The sequence below is a fragment of the Artibeus jamaicensis genome, unplaced genomic scaffold (assembly GCF_021234435.1).
Source record: "Artibeus jamaicensis isolate MK-2021 breed Jamaican fruit bat unplaced genomic scaffold, CSHL_Jam_final contig_233, whole genome shotgun sequence".
Taxonomy (NCBI): Eukaryota; Metazoa; Chordata; class Mammalia; order Chiroptera; family Phyllostomidae; genus Artibeus; species Artibeus jamaicensis.
This window is the reverse complement of record NW_026521486.1, coordinates 34,439,046-34,462,358: the sequence shown is the minus strand read 5'-3', so window position 1 is coordinate 34,462,358 and position 23,313 is coordinate 34,439,046. Positions and strand designations below refer to the sequence as shown.

General features: G+C 37.0%; 1 protein-coding gene across 1 annotated transcript in view; it reads left to right on the top strand.

Moving 5' to 3' along the window:
* Positions 1-23,313, top strand: part of LMNTD1 (lamin tail domain containing 1) — a 47,704-nt gene that overhangs the window by 10,758 nt on the left and 13,633 nt on the right. The window contains exons 3-5 of the mRNA XM_053662077.1: positions 16,994-17,112; positions 19,763-19,989; positions 22,900-23,104. Of these exons, the coding sequence (XP_053518052.1) occupies positions 17,024-17,112; positions 19,763-19,989; positions 22,900-23,104 (521 nt within the window). The 5' untranslated portion in view covers positions 16,994-17,023. The remainder of the gene's footprint in view (positions 1-16,993; positions 17,113-19,762; positions 19,990-22,899; positions 23,105-23,313) is intronic.

Below are 23,313 nucleotides of genomic sequence, written 5' to 3'. Positions count from 1 at the left end.
ATATAAATAAGTAACAAAGAAATCGTCTAAGTATCCATCTCTAGTATTCACAAAAAGAACTACAAATTGAACCCAAAGAAAGTAAAAAAAAGAATGTATAATAAAGTGGAAATATACAAACAATCACATAATAAAGGGGATCAAAAGCCATGGTTGGTTCTTTTAAAAGATTGATAAAATTAATGAAGAAAAACCATCAAAGACACAAATAACCAATATCACTAAAGAAAAGGGATAGATGACATCACAGATGCCACCAACATTAAAAAGACACTAAATGGTAGTGGAAAAAAATAATAAAGATTAATTTTTTTTTAAACTTTTTTTATTGATTATGCCATTACATTTGCTCTATTCCCCCCCTCCATTCCCCTCCACCCTGCATACCCCTCCCCCACCATTTCCCCCTTTAGTTCATGAACACGTGTCTCAAATTCTTTAGATTCTGTATTTCCCCTACTATTCTTACCCTCCCCCCTATCTATTTTCTATCTACTGTCTATGCTACTTATTTTCTGTACATCCTTCCCCCTTCTCATCCTCCCACTCCCCTGTTGCTAACCCTCCATGAGATCTTCATTTCTATGGTTCTGCTCCTGATCTAGCTGTCCTCTTAGTTTGCTTTTGTTTTAGGTGTGGTTCTTAATAACTGTGAGTTTGCTGTCCTTTCACTGTTCATCTTTTTTATCTTCTTTTTCTTAGGTAAGTCCCTTTAACATTTCATATAATAAGGGCTTGGTGATGATGAACTCTTGAATTTGGTCTTATCTGAGAAGCACTTTATCTGTCCTTCCATTCTAAATGAAAACTTTGCTGGGTAGAGCAATCTTGGTTGTAGATCTTTGGTTTTCATGACTTGGAATACCTCTTTCCAGCCCCTTCTTGCCTGTAAGGTCTCTTTGAGAAATCTGCTGACAGTCTGATGGGAACTCCTTTGTAGGTGACTGTCCCCTTAGCTCTTGCTGCTTCTAGGATTCTCTCCTTCATTTTAATCTTGGCTAATGTAATGATGATGTGCCTTGGTGTGTTCCTTCTTGGGTCCAACTTCTTTGGGACTCTCTGAGCTTCCTGGATTTCTTGGAAGTCTATTTCCTTTGCCAGCTTGGGGAAATTCTCCTTTATTATTTGTTCGAATAAGTTTTCCACTGGTGGCTGTGCCTTTCCCCCTTCTGGTACCCCTGTAATTCGGATGTTGTAACGTTTAAAGATGTCCTGGAGGTTCCTAAGCTTCTCCTCATTTTTCTGAATTCTTATTTCTTCATTCTTTTCTGTTTGATCATTTTTTTTCTTCCTTCTGGTCCACTCCCTTGATTTGAGTCCCAATTTTCTTTCCATTACTATTGGTTTCCTTTGTATTACCATTCATTTCAATTAGTTTAGCTTTCATATGTTTCTCTAATTTGTGACTAAAATCAACCAGTTCTGTAAGGATCCTGATAACCAGTATTTTGAACTGTGCATCTGAGAGACTGGCTATTTCTTCATCGCTTAGATCTATCGGTTCTGAGCTCTGAGTTGTCCTAGAGCCATTTTTGGTCTATTCGTGCTGTTAAGTAAGCGGAGCGAAGCCTTAGTTGTTTACCAGGACGGGGCGGCCCAGGTCGCTGGTTTGTGACGCTGTGTGTGGGGGCGGGGTCAGAGAGGGAGCAATGGCGGTCCTCTCCGCTGGCCCAGCCCATCCAGTCACACCACACGCCTCGGGCTTGTTTATTCTATGGGAATTGTGTGAGGCTGCTGCCCCACGCAGGCTTCCCTTCTCACTGGTTTCTCTGCACGTAAATGCGCGACCGACCGACCCGCCGCGCCTCTTCCCTGTGCGCTCCCGTAGCTAGCTAGCTTGCTCGCGACCAGCGCCTTCGGCTGCGGTTCCTCCACCTACGTCTCCATCTTGGCGGAAGTCTCTAAAGATTAAATTTTTTAAAAAGACATTAAGAAGATCTTTTGAAAAAGTTGGAATAAAAACACAGCTTATCAAAAACTGACAAAGAAGAAATAGAAAATGTGATCAGCCCTCTAACTGCAAAAGAAATTGAACTTTAAAAGTTCCAAGAAAGTCAAGTCCAGAACCAGAATATTTCACCGATAACTTCTACCTGGGATATAAGGAAGTAATAATGTGAATCATTCACAATTTTTTCCTGATGATGGAAGAAAAGAAAACATTTACAAACTTGTTTTATGAGACCAGCATAATCTTTATACCAAAACTTGACAAGGATATTACCAGAAAGGAAGATTATAGATAATCCAGTCTTTCCAAGTTGATCTGTAGATTCAGTGAAATTCCAATCAAAATGCAAGCTGTTTCTTTTTCATTGTCAAGAGGATTATGAAATTCACATGGAAATCAAAGAGTCTAGAATAGTCATGATAATACAGGGTAAGGCAAAAATATGTTTACAGTTGTTAGTATGGGAAATGATACAATAATTAATAAATAATAAGAAGAATAAACTCTGTGTTTTGCATACTCACAACTGTAAATCTACTTTTGCCCCATGCTGCATTGAAAAAGGACAAATTTGGAAGATCTATACTATACTCTATTGTTACACTAGTTAAGACAATGCTGTGATAATGGCATAAAGACAGAGAAATAGACTAATAAAAGAGAATAGAGACCCAAACATATGGTCACGTGATTTACAATCATCTTTCATTGGGAGAAACGCATTATCTATTGGATAACCATGTGGAAAAGAACTAAACCTTGAATATTTCTGTATACCCTACATAAAAATTAATTTAAGTTGAATCATAAATGTGAAAGATTAAAAACAGTAAAACTTCTAGGAGAAAAAATAGTCTAGATTTTTATGAGCACAAGATAGATACATATTTTTTTAGAGAGGATATACAATCATTAAGTAAAAAATTGATAAATTGGATTTTATTAAAATTAAGAACCTCTACTCATAAAATTTATCATCAGACAGTAAACAGACAAATCACAGTGTTGGAGAATATATTTATAATACATAAATCCAGCAAAGAACTTTGGGGTATACAAAAAAACTCCTATAAATACATAAATAACCCCCCACACACACATAAAAATAGAAACAAGAAACTCCTGCAGTGTCCTGTAATTAATCTGATTACTGATCCATTAGGATTAAATAAATGGCTACATAGTGCATACTGAGAATATATTCCAGTCCTTGGTCTGGGTTCAAGGCTCTGCACAGTCTGGTCTCTCCCGTCTGTCTGCCTTTACCTCACACTGCACACCTGGGTCATCTCTCTGCCTCAGCCATTTAACATACCTACCCCATGTCTACTACCCCTGCATTTTAATGCTTACCAGAAAAGTATATTCAACACTGTTTAGCCACAACAGACAATTAATAGTCACTCAATGAGTAAAATGCATGTATAAAAGAAAAAGTTAGTAAATGCTTTCCTTCCTGTTCTCTGCCTTTTGAAATCCTATCTGTCCTTCGAGGTCTACCCACCTATCACCTCGTTTGTAAAGGCTTCCCTAACCTAATAGCAAAAGTCATCTTTCCCTGAGTTATTCTAACTCTTAACAGAACTATTCCTTTTATTCCGATCATATTCTGTCATGCATAATTTTTTTATATTCATAGATAATACTATCCCATCAAAAGAATAAATACCAGAAGAGCAAGGAACATGCCTGACACCTGCTTATATTAGAGAGTATCTGTTCAATTGACTTGTGAATAGTGGTGTTCAGTATTTTTCAGGAAATGGTATAATGTAATGGACAAACACAATCTCTAAAGTCAGACATAACTGAACTCTGGCCCTAGTTCTGTCACTTTATAGAGGTCTGGCTCTGGACAATTACCTGAATGCTTACCTGAAGGCATCAATTTCCTCACCTGTGAAAGGCAGATAAAAATACAACCTCAAAAGGAAGGAATGGCATAATATACAGAGTGCTTAAACAGGAAACGTGATAACTGATACCTAGTAGTAGTGGCAGTAGTAGAGTACACTATTGATTATGGATGATTCTGAATTGTAAAAGCATTTACCCAGAAACCTAAGGGAGAAACAAACATGAACACAGAACAACAGAACTAAAATACTACAATAGCTATGGAAAATTTGAAGCATATAGAAATGTCCAGCTTGTCTTTCTTCTACTATGGACTAGTATACGTGTGATCAAAGGTCTTTCACAGAATTCTGTTTCCCAACACTGCATGAATTTTCTCATCCCATCACAGATGTCTGTCTGATTTCTCACCTCCTCCTGAAATACAGAGTCTCAAACAAATAACACAAAGTTATTTCAGACACAGCATGATCCACTCCAGTGGTTTCTTTTCTGTTCCTAGTGAAGGTTAGAGGTATTCTTCTGCAAAAGACATAACTTGAAACTTGGGGTTCTTAATAGCTTTAGAAACCTCTCGATTTCTTCTGTTCTCTCATTAGGAAATGAGAAAAAAACTGCTAACCAACTTAAATTTAATTTACCAATTTCAATTTGCTTATACTTCAAATTGTCAGGGGACTAATGAAAGCAGCTTCATTTATGTAGATAGTGTCATGAGCTTTCCCAAGAATAAACTAATCCACTCTTTGAGAACTATACCCCCATCGTCACCCATTGTCATCCTAAATAATGAATAATGATAACAGTAACTACCAGTGATCAAATTTACATGCACAGTGATCAGAAAGGAAGAGAAGCAGGGTTTAGCCTCCTCCTTGCCTTTTGTGCTTCCACGTTGAACTTGGTTGGGTTCCATACAGTTTTTTTTTAAGTATACTTTATTGATTATGCTATTACAATTGTCCCGATTTTCCCCCTTTGCCCCCCTCTGTGCAGTACCCCTTTCTCTCCAGCAATGCCCCCACCTTAGTTCATGTCCATGGGTTGTACATATAAATTTTTTGGCTTCTTCTTTTTCTATACTATTTTTAAGATCTTCCTGTCTATTTTGTACCTACCAATTATACTTCTTAATCCCTGCATCTTTTCACCCATTCTCCCCCTCCCCCTCACAGCCGATAACCCTCGATGTGATCTCCATTTCTGTGATTCTGTTCCTGTCCTAGTTGTTTGCTTAGTTTTGGGGGTTTTTTAGGTTCAGTTGTTGGTAGTTGTGAGTTTGTTGCCATTTTACTGTGCATACTTTTGATCTTCTTTTTCTTAGATAAGTCCCTTCAATATTTCATATAGTACAGACTTGGTGATGAACTTTTTTAACTTGACCTTATCTAGGAAGCACTTAATCTGCCCTCCCATTCTTAATAATAGCTTTGATGGACAGAGTAATCTTGGGTGCAGGTCCTTGCTTTTCATCACTTTAAATCTTCTTGCCAGTTCCTTCTTACCTGCGAAGTTGGTTGTTTTTTTTTGTTTTGTTTTTTTTTAAGAAATCAGCTGATAGTCTTATGGGAATGCCTTTGTAGATAACTCTTTTTTTCTTTTGCTGCTTTTAGGATTCTCTCCTTTAATCTTTGGCATTTTAATTATGATATGTCTTGGTATGGTCCTCTTAGGGTCCAACTTGTTTGGGACTCTCTGTGCTTCCTGGACTTGTATGTCTGTTTCCTTCACCAAATGAGGAAAGTTTTCTTTCATTACTTTTTCAAATAGATTTCCAATTTCTTGCTCTTCCTCTTCTCCTTCTGGCATTCCTATGATTCAGATGTTGGCACATTTGGAGGTACCCCAGAGTCTTCTTATACTCTCATTTTTTAAATTCTTGTTTCTTCTTTCTGTTCTGGGTTGACGGTTTATTTCTTCCCCATGTTCCAAATCATTGATTTGAATCCTGACCTCCTTCCCTTCAGGATTGCTCCCCTGTAGATTTTTCTTTACTTCACTTAGTGTAACCTTCATTTCTTTCCTTATGTTTTGCCATACTCAATGAGTTCTCTGAGCATCCTGATCACCAGTCTTTTCAACTCTGTATCTGATAGGTTGGCCATCTCCATTTCATTTAGTTCTTTTTGAGTTTTTTTCCTGTTCTTTCATTTAGGCCATATTTCTTTGTCTCCTCAATTTTGCAGACTCCCTGTGTTTGTTTCTGTGTATTAGGTAGAACTGCTTTGACTCCCCACCTTATTGTACCCAGTAAGTTATATGGGAATGGAGCCTTAGGTATTCACCAGGGTGGGGCAACCTGCTTTAATGCTTTCTGGCTCTGTGGGGGTTAGGGGCTCAGAGAGGGGGCAGTGATACTACCTGGCTTCTGGAGGTTTGCCTGGCACTGACCCCATTTCCAATCACTTCACCTACTTCCCATATGTGACTGGCTCCCTTCCAGCCGTTGCCCTGGTGGTGAATCCCAGAGTGGATAGGCTTGCAAACATTCTTAGTCAATGTGGGCCCTTTAAATGGAATTTCCTGAGAAATTAGCAGTTTCTCCTGCTGCCCCAATCCCCACTGGTTTTATAGCCAGAAGTTATAAGCCTTTATCTTCCTGGCATTGGAACCCTGGGTTGTGCTGCCTGGCTGGGGGCTGGAATCACTTGTTGCCAAGGTATCCCTCCTGATTTTCATCCACCATGTGTGAATATACTGCATTCCACTGCCAGCACTACTGCCTCTCCATGCCACACTGCATCCATTCTGTCCAGACTCCGTCCCTTCTACCTGTATGAATGCATATGGCTTCTTTAAATCTTTGGTTGTTGGACTTACATACAGTTCAATTTTCTTACAGTTCTGGGTGTTTTTTCTGTTGAGGTTAGTTGTAATTCTTTATGTGACTGCATAAAAAGCAGAGCATGTCTATACATACCTCCATCTTGACCAGAAGTCCATACACTCTTATATCTGTTCCTGCTGACATGGGCAAGGCTCATGTCCAGGCTTCTCATAACCCTTGCTCATATTCCTTTAATCCAGTGCTTGTCACATAGTACAGTACAGTACAGTGTTCCTATGTGACTCTAAAGTTTCAAGAGCTGTAGAGAGGGAACATTCAACTATAATATTGAATAATGATTGCCTTTACCCTGTTTCCAGAGGGAAAAAAAGGTAGTAGATAATATTTTCTTAATTCAAATTGTTCTCCAATAATTTTTTACAAGTCTTTGGCTCCCGACACCACATTTCTTTTAAAGGTACCCAGTAGATGACAGAAAAAAATGAAATTTCAAATTCATGTCAATAGGGAAACCAAAAACCAAGCATTTGTTCTTGGTCCAACAGTTTGTTGGGTGTTTTATTTTGAGTTAAGATGTGTGAGATGTTGGTTGTGAGGTTATATGGTGTCCAGGTAGTAAAAAGGGGATTTTTTTTGTTAGCAAAATACATAAAAATAGTGTATAGATGAGATTTGTTTGTTTGTATTTTTAACAATATTTTACAAGGATATAGAACTCTTCAAATAAGATCATGTGTTCTGGATCTCTCCATCCTGAACAAACCTGGGATGCCTTATCTTAGACTAATAAGCACTATTATTCCTCTAAAGAACATGAATGGAAAAGACTGGTAGATAAAGGCTAAGTCTAAAGTACATTTACCCTATGTTTAAAGTAACTATGCAGTTATTTATGAACCATTGCTAAAATTGATATAAATGTCTGAGATTTCAAACTACTGTTTGGCATTTGCTATCATATATGTAGATCTGAGATCTTAGCATTGTGTTGTAGTAGAATTTTTGATTGGGGAATCTGGTGAAGGTATTTGGCCAAACTATCTGAAACTTAAACCTCCCAATAAATGGTCTTTTATTCTCTCTGTGGACACCTCCAGTAGGACCTTAACATGACCCTGACTTTAAGGTAAAATAATAACATCTATGTTTGAGGTGGTGTTAGTTCCATGTGGGTCTGTGTGAAGGAAATGAATGAACCCAGTACATTTTAAAACTATCAAGACACTTTGCAATAGGAATATATGCTATGTTTATGTGGGTACAATTATGAAACTGTATTCCTATATATACAAACTCTTCGATTCTTAGATAGTGGAATGTGTCATGTTTTAAACTGTAATCCTCAACTGCATATTACTCAAATTTGGAAACTCCCACCCATGGCCTGAGAGGGAAGGAAAATTCTATTTATATATATAGCCTTCATTCACACAAGACATTTTATTTATATTACTGATTTAATAAAATCCCCTAGTGAGCAAATGTTCTCCATATGTGGAGACAGAGGACTAGAATGCATAAAGCCAGTTCTTTGTGGTTTTTTTCAGCTTTAAAAAAATTACGTACATGTAAATGTTTTGCCTTCTTTTTAAAAACCGCTGAATGTGACATTTTGCCACTTTAAACTTTTTCTTAGTCAAGGTAAAAGATCACAATACAAAACTCAGTTTTCAGAATCTTACTGATCCTTTATCTACTCTTCTGGGGCTTCAATTTCTCAAGTAACATTCTGGTGTTTTCCCAACAGAGGGAAGGTCAAACAGGACACTGACACAGGTCCAGAAACTGGGGGAGAGAGTGATTTAGGAGCAGAGAAGAGAGAAAGATCAGGACAAAGCTGGGTCAGGAGTGGAGACGTGGTTAGGCAGTTACCATGGAAGAAATTAGGAAGACATTGGGCAGGAAGTATGCAGAGAGAGAGTACAGTGAAGGCATCTTTATAATAAATGGATGTGAGACCAAATCCTTGGCTATATAACCTTGAAAGAGGTATTTATCTCTCTGAACTTCCACTTCCTCATTTGGGGAAATTCCTATGTTCCAGAACTGTGTTGAAAGAGCCTGTGTAAAGGCTATTACATCTCCTATAGTGTTTCTGCCTTTTCCTTTCAGCTCTTACCTTATCTTTCCTGATCTAGAGACAGCCAGGATGACGATGCTCTCAGTGTTGGAAGTCTGCACATCCCATACTGATGCTCCCTTTCTTAGCCTTTCTACGATGCAGAATTTCAAACACCTACAGAAAAAAATAGACATAATATATAACACACCTCTAGGTACACATTACCCAGCTTCAAAAATTATAAGTCACTGCCCATTATTTTTTAATCTATAGCCACTCCCTATCTTCTGTATTATTCTGAAGCAAATGCAGATATTATATCATTTTATCTATAAATGTTCCAGTATGTTCCAGTAAGGATCCTCTTTTTAAAAAAATAGGCCATGCCATAACACACCTAAAATATTTAACAGTTATTTCTTAATACTATTAAATATTCAGTGGCTTGTTTCTAATGTCTTATACATTTTTTTACAGTTTGCTTGAATTAGCATATAAATTATATCCACAAATTACAAAGTTTGTATTTTAAATCTCTTAATCTGCTAGCTAATGTGCTCTTTTGTTTCATGTAATTTATGTAAGTTAGAGGATTCATCAGACTCAGACTGATTTTGTTGTTGCTTTTGTTGCTCATATTATTACCCATACCACAGAAGTTACATCAACCATGCTGGTACACACCAGTGGTATTCCTGTTGATGCTGTAATTTTTCCAAACTGATGAACAACTCTTGGAAAGGTCTAAACAAACCAATATGTAATCTTTTTTCAATGTAAACAGTAAATAGTTATTTCCTGAAAACTTGGTATATAAATGGTTGGCAAAAATATATTATATTTATAGACAATACGAAGTTAGGCTTAAAAAATTCTTTATTGTATTGTTTTTTCATTACCATCTAGTTCCATTGTACCCCCTCTCCCCAACAATCACTACACTGCTGTCCATGTCCACGTCCTTTACCCTTTTTGCTCAATCCCTCAACCCCTAATCTCTCCGACCCCACAGCAGCTGTCATTCTGTTCTCCATCTATGAGTCTGTCTCTGTTTTCTTTGTTCATATAGTTTGTTCATTAGGTTCCACATATGAATGAAATCATATAGCATTTGTCTTTCTGTGACTGGCTTATTTCACTTAGCATAATGTTCTCCAGGTCTATCCATACTGTTGCAAAAGGTAAAATTTCTATTTTATGGCCAAGTGGTATCCCATTGTGTAAACGTCTCATCGATGTTTTATTCACTCATCTACTGATGAACACTTGGGCTGCTTCCATATCTTGACAATTGTAAATAATGCTGCAATGAACATACAGGTGCTTATGTTATTTCAAATTAGTATTTTGGGTTTCTTTGGATGTATTCCCAGAAGTGAGATTATTGAGTCAAAAGGAAGATCTATTTTTAATTTTTTGAGGTATCTCCACACTGCTTTCCACAGTGGCTGCACCAGTCTGCATTCCCACCAACAGTGCATAAGGGTCCCCCTTTCTCCACATCCTCACCAGCACTTTTTGTTTATTGATTTATTAATGTTAGCCAATCTGACAGATGTGAAATAATATCTCATTGTGGTTTTAATTTGCATTTCTCTGATGACTAATGATGTTGAACATCTTTTCATATGTCTTTTTGCCATTTGTATGTACTCTTTAAAGAAGTGTCGATTCAGGTCCTTTGCCTAGTTTTTAACTGGGTCGTTTGTTTATTGGTGTTGAATTTTGTAAGTTCATTATAAATTTTGGATATGAACCTCTTATCAGATGTATCAGTGAATATGTGCTCCAATTCTGTGGGTTGTATTTTTATTTTGTTGATGATGTCCTTTGCTGTGCATAAACTTTTTAGTTTGATTAGTCCCATTTGTTTACTTTTTTCTTTTGTTTCCCTTGCCTGGGAGATATGTCCAATAAAATATTGCTATGGGCAATGTCCAAGATTTTGCTGCCTATGTTTTCTCCTAGGATTTTTATAGTTTCAGGTCTAACATTTAAGTCTTTGGTCCATTTTGAATTTATTCTTGTGTGTGGTATAAGAAGGTGGTCCAGTTTCACTTTTTTGCATGTGTCTGTCCAGTTTTCCCCAAACTGTTTATTGAATAAACTGTCTGTAGCCCATCGTATGTGCTTGCTTCCTCTGCTGAATACTCATTGACTATACTGGTGTGGGTTTATTTCTGGGCTCTCTATTCTGTTCCATTGATCTATGTCTGTTTTCCTGCCAGTACCAGTCTGTTCTGATTATTATGGTCTTATAATATAGTTTGATATCAGGGAGCATGATTCCTCCAACTTTGTTCTTTCTCAGGATCACTGTTGCTGTGCGGGGCTTTTTCTCATTCCCTGTAAATTTTTGAAATATTTAATCTACTTTTATGAAATACAAAATTGGAATCTTGATAACAATTCAGTTAAGCCTGTAGATTGCTTTGGGTAGTATGGACATTTTGGTGATGTTTATTCTTCTTATCAGTGAATACAGTATGTGCTTCCACTTATTTGTGTTTTCTTCAACTTCTTTGTTCAGTGTCTTATAGTTTTCTGAATACAGGTTTTTTATTTACTTAGTTAGGTTTATGCTTAGGTGCTTTATTCATTTTGAAGCAATTGCGAATGAAATTGTTGTCTTAATTTTCCTTTCTGTTAGTTATTGGCATATAAAAATGCAACCGATTTCTGGGTATTAATTTTGTATCCTGCTACTTTGCTGAATTCATTTATACATTGCAGCAGTTTATTGGTGGAATCTTTGGGGTTCCTTATGTACAGTATCATATCACCTGCAAATAATGACAGTTTTACTTCTTCCTTTCCAGTTTGGATGCTTTTTATTTTTTCTTCTTGGCTGATTGCTCTGGCTAGGAATTCCAGTATCGTGTTGAATTAAGAGAGGTGAAAGCAGACATCCCTGTCTTGTTCCCAAATCTTATGGGGAAATGCTTGTAGTTTTTGCCCATTGAGTATGATTCTAGCAGTGGGTTTGTCATATATGGTCTTTATTCTGTTTAGGTATGTTCCTTCTACTCCCACTTCAGTAAGAGTTTTTTTTTTAAATCATACTTGGTGTTGTATTTTATGAAAAGCTTTTTGTATATCTATTGATATGGGGTTTTTATCTTTCATTCTGTTGATGACATGAATCACATTTATTGACTTGCAAATGTTGTACCAATCTTGCACTCTGTGAATAAATCCCACTTGATCATGGTGTATGATCTGTGTGATGCACTGCTGTATTTGGTTTGCTAATATTTTGTTGACGATTTTAGCATCTGTGTTCATCAGAGATATTGGCTTATAATTGTCTTTCATTGTAGTGTCTTTATTTGGTTTTTGGAATTAGGATAATAGTGGGCTTGTAAAAGGAGTTTGGGAACCTACCTTCTTCTGGAATTTAATCAAATAGTGTGAGATGGAGAAGTGTTAGGTCTTCTTGAAATGTTTGGTAAAATGCACCTGTGCAGCCATCCAGTCCAGGGCTTTAGCTTGTTGGGAGTTTTTGGCTAGTGGTTCAATTTCACTAGGTATAATCTGTCTGTTCAGATTCTCTGGTTCCTCCTGATTTATTTTTGAAAGATTGTGTTTTTCTAAGAATTTATTCATTTCATCCAGGTTGTCCAGTTTGTTGGCATATAGTAGTTCATAATATTTTCTTACAATCTTTTTTATTACTTTGGTGTCAGTTGTTACTTCTCCCCTTTCATTTCTGATATTATTTATTTGGGTCCTTATTTTTTTCTTGATTAGTTTGGTTAAAGGTGAATCTTGTTTATCTTTTCAATGAACAAACTCTTGGATTCATTGATTTTTTATATCATTTTTTAGACTCAATTTTTTTAATTTCTGCTCCGATCTTTATTATTTCCACCCTTCTACTTACTTTGGGCTTTATTTGTTATTCTTTGTCAGGTTCTTGTAAATGTAAAGTTAGATTGTTTATTTGAGCTTTTTCTTGTTTTTTTCCTTTTTCTGAGGTAGGTCTGTAATGATATAAATTTCCCTTTTAGGATTGCTTTCCCAGTGTTCCACAGATTGGATTCTTGTGTCCTCATTTTCATTTGTTTCAAGATATCTTTTGATACCTTGATTAGCTTTGATCTTGTTTTTGACCGACTCATTGTTATTAAACATGTATTTAGTTTCTATGACTCTGCATGTTTTTTAGTGTTCATCTTGTGATTGATTTCTAGTTTCTAAGCATTGAGGTCAGCAAAGATGCTTGGTATGATTTCAGTCTTCTTAAATTTATTGAGACTTGTTTTGTGTCCTAACTTGTGGTCTCTCCTGGAAAATATTCCATGTGTACTTGAAAAGTGTGTATTTTGCTGCTTTAGGGGAAATGCTCTGAAAATATCTGTTAAGTCCATTTGATCTACAGTGTTTTTTTAAAGCCACTTCCTCCTTGTTGGTTTTCTGCCTGGAAGATCTATCCACTAAAGTCAATGGGGTGTTAAACTCTCTAACTATGACTATATCTCTCTCAATCTCTCCCTTTATGTCCATCAAGATATGCTTCACATATTTAGATGCTCCTTTGTTAGGTACGTAAATGTTGGATGGTTTCCTTTATCATTATGTAGTGTCCTTCTTTGTTTATTACTGTAGCTTTGATTTTAAAGTTTATTTGTTGGATATAAGTACTGCTACACCAGCTGTTTTTCTTTTTTCTTTGCATTAACTAGTTTTTCCATCCCTTTGCTTTTAGTTTGTATCTTTTGATCTGAGATGGGTCTCTCGGAGGCAGCATATCTGTGGGTCTTGTTTACTTATTCATTTAGCTACCCTCTGTCTTTTGGTTTGAGCATTTAAGCCATTTACATTTAAGGTGATTATTGATAGATAAGTATTTAGTGCTATTTAATTGTTAGACTTTTTTCTGTGTTCTTCTCCTTCTCCTTCCCCTTCCCCTTCTTCCTGCAAGCCCTTTAACAGTGGTCCCCAACCTTTTTGGTGCCAGGGACCAGTTTCATGGAACACAGTTTTCCATGGACCAGGTGGGCAGGGGAAACAGAAGATGGAGCTCAGCATGGCACGGCAGGTGTGAGACAGGAGGAGGAGCTCAGGCAGCAATGCCAGTGGTGTCCACTGACTGGGAGGAGGGATACTGGGGACCCTCGCCCTTTAACATTTGTTGCATTACTGATTTGGTGTTAACAAACTCCTTTAGCTTGTTCTTGTCTGTGAAGCTCCTTATTTCTCCTCCGATGTTAAATGATAGTCTTGCTGGGTAAAGTAGCCTTGGTTATAGGTGGTTGCTTTTCATCATGTTGAATATTTCATACTACTCCCTTCTGGCCTGAAATGTTTCTGTGGAGAAACCCAGTGACAGTCTAATTGGTGCTGTCTTATATGTAACTACCCATTTTTTTTCTTGTCACTCTTAGTATTCTTTCCTTGTCTTTAAGTCTTGTCATTGTAATTATGATGTGTAGGCCTCATCTCCGTGTAGTCTCAGTGTAGTCCTCTTGTGATCCAACTTGTTTGGGACTCTCTGAGCTTCCTGGACTTGTGTGTCTTTTTCCTTCACCAGATTAAGGAAGTTTTCTGTCATTATTTCTTCAAATAGGTTCTCGATCCTTTGTTTTCTCTCTTCTTCCTCTGGTATCCCCATGATGCAGCAGATGTTGTTATGCTTCATGTTGTCCAAAATGTTCCTTAAGTTCTCCTGGCAGCTCTTCCTTCAATTATCCTCCCAGAGCCACCAATGCTAGCTCTCCTCAAGCATCTCTATCTAGTTCACTCTTCCCTCCCTCTGCTGGAGCCCAGGACAAGTGGCTGTGAATGAAATTTTGTGAATTCGCCCATTAAGAGGCTCTCTGAGCCTTCTCTCCCTGGCAGACAGAAACCTTGCTGCTTTTCACATCTGGGTGTTATATGGGTTCCTTGCCTGGCTCTGGTTCTGTAGACTAGGGAGTCCACCTTGGGGTTTAGACCCCACAGTTCTGAGCAGAAACCCCCAACTGCTGTAATATCCCTCTGGAACTTCAGCTGCCACCCATGGGAGCCCAGCCAGCCTCTCATGCCTCCTTCATACTCCCTATCAGTCTTGTTGTGACAAAGTGGTTTCTTCTCTCTGTCCGTGGTTGTAAGGCTTCCCTCCAGCTAGTGTTCAGTTGGTTATTCAAGATGATTTTTCTATAATTTAGAAAAATCTAAATTTAGTTGTAATTGCAAACTGGTCCTGGGACAAGGGTAGTACAGCTTTCATTTAATCCTCTACCATCTTGTATCTTGGAGTTAGTATTTAACCTCAGAAAATGATAAACTATTTTTCATCTGTATGAATCTCTGGTAAATTAAGGGATGTGTGAGAAACTTCTTTACCAAGTAAGATCATCTGCCACATTGCAAAAATCTAGCATCTCTGCCTCCTGTCCATTAAATGCCAATAGCACCCCACCAAATCTTTATGACCACCATTAATGTCTCCTCATATTGACAAAATGCTCCCTATGGTTCCCTTCATCCCCTGTTGAAAAACACTGCCTTAGTTCAAGTAACAGGAAAAGAGGAAATTGGTTTTAGTTGACTATATGCTATAATTTCAGGGGAAAAAAATAAGGGAAATATCCTGTATGGGGAATGACTATTGAAACATTCTTGAATTTAAAGCTTTTCAAAGTTTTTCTCAGTTAACAGACTATGTTGTTTCTCCAAACTATGTTGGAAACTGTGAATAAAACACATGTGGTCATAATGACTTCAGGCTAATATATACAGTTCAAGCACAGAAATTTTAGCAGCTAGGAAACCATCCAGACAGGTACAGTTTAGAGAAACCAGGATAGTGGCAAGAAAGAATAAATTCTAATTTAATTTTTTTCTAAGCATAAATATAAATCTATAAATCTCTTAATTTTATTTTTGCTTTTCTTTTTTATATATGTTTTTAATTACAGTTTACTATAAATCTCTTTCTGCTGTATTTACATATTTGGGCCATAATAGTAATAAGAAATTACACTTCATCTCTGAGGAGAAAATGTAGCCAAATGTTTACTGTCCTGTAGCTACTTGCCTCATTATTTGATATATTTCTTTCTTCTGATTTATTAGTTACTTTGTTCAGTGTCCTCTGTGTTTAAATACTGTTGATAATGCTAAGACGAAAGTCATTTTCTAATCTAAATTGGAAGATGTTTTATCATTATTTCTTTTTTTTTTAAGATTTTATTTATTTATCTTTAGAGGGGAAGGGAAGAAGAGAGGGAGAGAAACATCAATGTATGGTTGCCTTTCATGCATCCCCTGCTGGGAAGTGGCCTGCAAGGGAACCAGTCTGCAACCCAGGCATGTGCCCTGACTGGGAATCTAAGCGCGATTGCCTGGTTATCATTATTTCTTGAAGAAGGAATTGTTTATTCATAGTACCTTGCTGGTTCCTGGCTCATAGTAGATGCTTATTTAAATATCTTTTGAATTAACTTACTCATCCAATAATCATTATCATTAATACATTGTATCACTGCATACAGTGATGTACTTTCATATGTGTTAATTTTATTTCTCATGCCCTCATTAAAAATTAAGTGTGGATCTTTTACTCAAAGAAGAATCTAAATTAAGTGATTTCTTTTCAGTCATACAGCTGGCATAACTAGGAGAAGAATTTAGGTTTCCTGGCTTTAATTTTATTATTTCTATGAGTAGGTTTATTTTTTCCTTAGAAGTAGGTTTTCCGTTTCTGTTGCCTAGCTGTTTCCAAGTGGTCAAAGAATAGTTGTCAAAGCAGAACAAAAAACAATACAAAAATTGTCTAAAATCAACATTTAAAAACAGTGATTAACTCCCCAATATGTATTACATATTAGCCTTGACTCTCAGAAATCCAAAATAGGACATCAAAATTTTGGTGACAAAGTTTGCCTGGTGGGAGATCTGGCTCTCCTAAAAGCGAATTGCTTTATTTCATGGGTACAAACAGCAAAACAGGTGCAACAACAATGGAGTAATTGTTCCAAGACTGGAACTATGTAGCTATGGAGACATTACCTCACAGTGTTCTAGCAGGCAGCATTGGCCAGATACAAGCATTTTCATCGTGAAGATAGCTATGCTGGGTTACCACCCTGCCTCTTGAGCGGCTTTCAGTAAATGCTTCACACCTTCACCCTGATTTTTCTAATAGCCTTAGTCATTATCAATATTGGCTATGTCAGAACTTACATATTCCCATTAGAATCCTGGTCCTGGCACTGACTTGGTAAATAAATCATTAAACCTGGAAAGTGCTGTAAGGTAGTTAGATTAATAGGTGAGGTCACTTGAAAAAGAAAATCTGGTTTAAACCTCAGCTATATGCCTTGCCTAATGTCATGATCTGTTTTCCCAGGAAAGAAAATAGACTTCTCTCCTAGCCAAGATGAAAGACATACAAGCCACTCACGATGCGTCGGCAGCCCTGCGAAGTCAAGTCCCTGAGCAGGAAGAGAAGATAGAGAAAACTCCCCAGTAAGAATGGCACAAATATGAGAGGAGAGAAGGGCCTGAGTTTTAAAGGATAATGATGGAGTATTTGACCTCCTGTTTCAAAACATCTGCTGAAGTAGAACTAGGATTGATTCCACACATTTTCTAAAATTAACTGTAGCATGGGACTATTTCCCAACCCATGTTTTATAAGGTTAAGTCCTTAAGTGATATAAAGATGCAACTAGAAAGACCTCCATCATCAGACTTGGTTGAGGACACAAAGCTCATATCATATCTAACATGTTAAGGCAACTGGCAGATAATATTCTTAGAACCACTTGACTGACCTGGGGACAAAGAATTGCTAAAGAATTTTGGTTTAGGAGATGTCTGTGAGGATGATAAATAAAAAATTACAACTCACTACTTTAATTAGCAATGTAAATCTTTCCATGAACTAAAGCATTAACATTGGTTGTTCCAAAATAATCACCTATTATGTTGAATATTTGGAATTTAAAACTAGTGTTACTTTGGACCTAGATGTCCTGTGTTTATTGTTTAGTTCAAGTCCATTTTTAAAATATGTTGCCAGTATTACCAGTGCAGCATCTCCCAAAATAACATTGAAATGCTGGAATTGAACTTTTATACTGCCTCTGGTTTTATGCTGATCAACTACGGAGGGAGCAAATTACCAAGAAAGGGCTCGGAAAATTCCGTATGCTAAGCATTAGAGAAAGCGAACTGAGCACTAGGGCAAGCCTCTCACCTCCCAGAGGACTCTGACAGGTCTGCCCGGGCAGGGCTTTCCGAGGACAGATGTGTCTGTCATGCACGTCTCTGCCGCAAAGCTTCAGCTCTTCCAAAGGTGTGCGCAGCCATGAGAAGTTTCTTATTCAAATATGAAAATAAAACACCCTGTGGTCCTAGGCCAGATTTCTTTGACTACAACATTTCCCAGACTTATTGGGAATCTTTTGTGGAACTAAATTTGTTGGGGAATGCTATTGTTTTACTGGAGGAAGAAAAAAAATCAGAGCTTATAAAATGAACATGCTGAAAGATATAGCCAGTTTGTCTGTAATGAAACCCAGATGTAAGGGACTTTGAAAGAGAAAAGTACTTTTCCTGCTGATCGTAGCCAGTGTCTGGGAGAAATCACTCATATGAGCCTGTCTCGGGTTGGACGGAGGTAAAATATCTGTAATCTGACCGTCGAGTTCTGTGGTCTTCATCCCACTGCCGTCACTGCCATACTTGGGGGCGTGGGTCTGAGCTTCTCAGAAAAGAACAAATGGTTGGAGTGTCAGCAGAATGGCACTGCTCAGGCTTCGTAAGTACTGGGCCAATAACAGTGCAGTTTTCAAAGCCAATTCCATTCACTTACAAAAAAAATAATTTGCCTAAGATGCTTGTGCCTTCTGAAAGGAACATTTAGAGAAGTCTGCTTTTGAGTAAGAACTTTCCAGAATAATATTTCTGATAAGGGAACTTACAAATTATAAAAGAATTGTGAACACCTCTTGGTAAACAGAGAGATTGAGACTGGTTAGGTAGCTCGAGGCACCTGTACTCTTATGGAAACATTTGAAAAACAAAACAACAACAACAGAAAACTGGCTAACATTACCCTGTGGGAACTCTGGAACACAAACAGATCAAAGTAGAAGCAATCCATGGAGGTGAAATACAGATTCCCTAGTTACGGTGCACATGCGCCCCAGAAACATAGTGCCTAAGCGGGCTAGTCCTTTATCCAGTGTTTCAGAGATTTAAAAGGTGTTGGGCCCCAGAATTTCATTCACAACTCAAGCATTAAACACACACGCGCGTGCGCACATGCACATGCATTGCTTTTAGTTTATCGAGAAGAGTCTCCGTGTGACTTATGAAATGGAGTTGTCACAAGCCTTTTCATGAGTCATGCCACGAGAATATTGTTCTACTTGTAAAATAATTGTACTGCAGTTTAGGGACTTTTTAAAATGACTGTGTACTAGTTAACAAATGCCTTAATATTTATGAAAAAGAAAGGAAAATTTTTGTTCATAGCAGGGTTTGCTTATAAAAATAGTACCTGGAGATGGAATCTTTTTTCTCCTGCTGTTCCCTTCAGCATTCACACACACTCACACACAAGCACACACGAGTGCACCTGCACACTGTGTTTACATTTGTTAGTTCACAGTGCATTTGAAAGCAAACATTCACTCTAGGGTCTTTATAAGCACAGAAAGTTAATCCAGCAGCAGAAGTTAGAGGAAAATGATATAGTGAACAATGTATTTTACATTAATAGAAAGGGGAAATATAATGTAATGAGTGATAAATTTAGCATGTAAATGTTTTATAGAATCACAGTTTTGTATAAAATGCATTAAAAATTCTGAAAAATGGTATGATTTTAGGTTGATTTTTATTTTTTTCTACTTTTACACTTTTTTTCAAAACTATATACAATGGGAATTTATTGATTTTTAAATAGAAAAAAAGCATATCTTAACTTGATACTAAAGTGTTGTACTTAGATTGCTAAAACTAGGAACATAAGATGTGCTTATGATAGATGCATAACAACTTTGAAAGATAGAGCTCTGGGTAGTAATAATAGTTCATGCTTCCTGTGTTCAAAGTCTGTTCATTTTGACTTTCTTACTTTGTTCATTATACTGATTTTTGTACACAGAAGAGGAGATGCACATGCTGACCTCTCAAGGACACAGCAACCTTCAGTACATTTCCTCCCGGGTTTTATGCATTCAGATTCCACAACACTGTCATTGTCATGGTCATCGTCCAGTGAAATACTTCCCAGCCACAGCCTGCCTGGCTACCTGATTAGTGGAGGGACAGCTGCACCGAAGTCTTTTAACTCCACCTTGCTGAGCCATTTCCAATCAGAAGCCATCTTAGGTAAGAAGAACATGTAATGATTTTTATAGAATATTTTATTCTTTATTTTTTAATTGTATTGAATTTATTGGGGTGACATTGGTTAATAAAATTATATAGGTTTCATGTGTATAGGTCTATAACACATCATCTGTATATTGTATTGTGTGTTCACCACCCCAAGTCAAGTCTCCTCCCATCACTATTTAACCCCCTTTATTCTCTCCTACCCCCTTTCCCTCTGGTAATCACTATACTATTTTTAAATTACATAGTTTGGTGAATTCTCTCTCTATGCGTCTAGAAGCTGGAAAGGTATTTTATTATTTGTGTTCAATAATACTAATTTCTTAATGTCATAATGCCAAGGGTAACTTGACTATGCTCTCTATTGATCCCAGCACGGGAGTCGTATTCTGGTCACATAAATGTATGTGGCCAAGGATACCATTCATCCCCATGATTAAAATATCGTGGGGATGGTTCATGGGTGGACTGCTTAAATGTTCTAGAATTGCTAAATAATTTTAAAAAATAATGTATAATATTAACTGTCCTTCCTTTTCATGCTACCAGAAAGATTAAGCAATGTCTTGTATACTTTGTGCCTGTAGGAGATTTAGGGCTTTGGTAAGGAAAAGACAGATTGATGAGAGAAAGAAGAAAAATAAAGTAGGTAAAATGGTGGAGGGGAAAGGGAGAAAGCATAAAGAATTTGTCAGAGAGGAAAATAAAACAGTACTATAGTAAAGTTTTAACAGTTACCAACAATGCACTCAGCAATACCCATGTGGCAGGGTGTTTATTCCTCACCACGGAAGGGAACTTGGAGGGTGTGTTATCATAGTTTTCTGGAAAGACCACTCACTGCCCTTGGAAACAGAGAACTGAGGTTCAAGCTCTCTTTTTACTCCCTACAGTATGAGCCATTAGGTAAGGCATTTAGTGTTCTGGAGTCCCATATTCCACAACTGCAAAATGGAGTTAAAATATTGATTTCACAGGGCTATTTTAAGGATTAAGTGAGATGTTTATGAAAATCACCAAGCAAATGGTCTGTACTCAAATAAAAATTTGCTTTGACTCTGAACACATCTCTAGACACTTTCTCATAGAATGGGCTAGATTGGGGTCTGTGTATCACTGACCAGTCAACTACAAGTTTCAAAACTGGTAGCACAAATACACTCCCAACTGCCCGATGCCTCCATTTCCCCCTGCCATTCTGTTGACATTTACAGCTTTGCTGTTTCTCACCTATATTTGGTTTATATCTGAAATTTTCCTAAGCCTTTGACACAGTGTTATCTAGGATTTTGACCTACTGCCTTTACTGTCATATTTCCTCTGCTTCATTTTTTGTATACCTAAGACACATTTTTCAAAGAAGCCTCCTAAGTTCACACTGACCTTCAGCAGTGACCAAATCCATATGCTTAAATGCAAAAACACAGGTTTTAGACCTAGGGAGGGAATATTCTCTATCCTCTGGCACTCTTTCATCATGGCATATGTTCTATATTTGAGTTAAACTGTGAAAGCTCCTAGTATCAGTGGGAGAAAAACAAAATATGGTGGCTTCCGCATGCAAGATGAGAGCTGAGCTAGGATGTGGTCTTCTCCTTCAGTCACTGTAGATTCTGCTTCTGTCGATAGATGTCTGAGTTGGCTGTGACTTGTTGTATTTGGCTCATTCCTATCTGTTCCTCTAGAAATAATGACTGGGACTAAAATTAATGTCTTTTTCCCTCTTAGAATGCAAAGGTTTTCATCCTCAGGATAAGCTATGAAAAGAGCTGCTGTATATTCTCCATCCCCAAAGTAAATAAAGGATTAAGTAAATTCTCACTTTCCTGGGAATAAATTAATTTAATTTCAAACATTTCTTCTAAACAAAATACTTTGAGGAATCCTCTTTAGGAACTACCAGTTTATTCCTTTCCAGCTTTCACTTCACTTTGGCTTTTGTTAAAAATACACAGATATAAAGCAAACACTGAATTGTGTGAACCCTTTGCTGATTTCAGAACCAGGGCTACAATAAATGTCATTTATTGAGTACCTGCTAAATACCAGACACTGCTAGACACTTACCTACATTACCTTCAGCCCTCATGTCTCCTTAACAAGGTAGTATTATTTTCATTTTATGTTCAGGAAAATTGAGAATTGGATAGTTTAAATCAGTTGGCTTAGTAAAGTGACAGAGATGGGATACAGCTGCAGGTCTGCCTGGATCCAAGACATGGCTCTGTCCACTTCAGGATGCCTCTCGGTAGTGTTGTTTTCGCACTTACATTATTTGATTTATCCAGCATGGTTCTTTCTATGCAAAATCATGAAACCTATTTTGTGTTTGAGTCTGAGTAGTGAGAATTTTAAAGGAGCAGATTTCCAAGGGGATGCTAGAATCTAATTAAGCATTACTTTATCTTTCTGATAAAGTATTTTAGTTGATAAGAGGAAACTTAAGTCTTTACCCTGCAAAAATATTAACCATTGTTAAGAAAGGACACATTTAAAGGTTTAATGTGTGGGTATCAATTTGGGGAGAATAGCTAATATAAATAAAGTTGTACTTATATATGACATATCCAAATTTGAGAGACTCAAATGTTTTAACTAGTCAACAACTTGTAATGCTTCTAGTACAACTGAATAATCAGTTCAATTGTCATTATGCTAATGATATAATTGCTGGTTTAAGATAACTGAAATAATCTCTAAGAATTGAGTATTACTAAAAATAATCATTTACTGGTTATTTTGTAGAATTTGGTTTAAGTTTGACAGTGAGAATAAAAATGTATACAGAGTATAGTTTTATAGAAGCAAAGAATAAAAATAGTGACTTTGGGTTTTCTTTTTTTAAATGTCCTTTTGTTTATTTACTTCTTTCTTTGTTGCTTCCCTCTTTGATTTCTTTGAAAGGAGTCAACAGGTTTATAGTTCCAAAGAAAAAGACTCAGACTCTGTCAGTCCAGGCCTCTGAGCTAGCCGTGACTGGTGACGGGGAGGATTATTTCCTATCTCTGTTTGGTGATTCAAAGAAACTCACTACACACTCATTCCATACCCATAGAAGTTGGAAGCACTTTTCTGTGATTCTTGAAGAAGTGAGCCATTGTAGATCCAGGTACATATTCCAATTATTTAGTATCTTCTCTTGGAAGTAGGATGCAAAGTTCTAATCTGTTGTGCTGCTGTAATTTCATCTAAGAAATTAGATGAAAAATAACTGTTTCATGTTCTGAACAATTAAAAGTAATCAATTTAACTTCCTAAGGAACCCAATAATGAATGTTAATGCTTGAAAGATGCCAGAGAAAACAACACTAGATAATC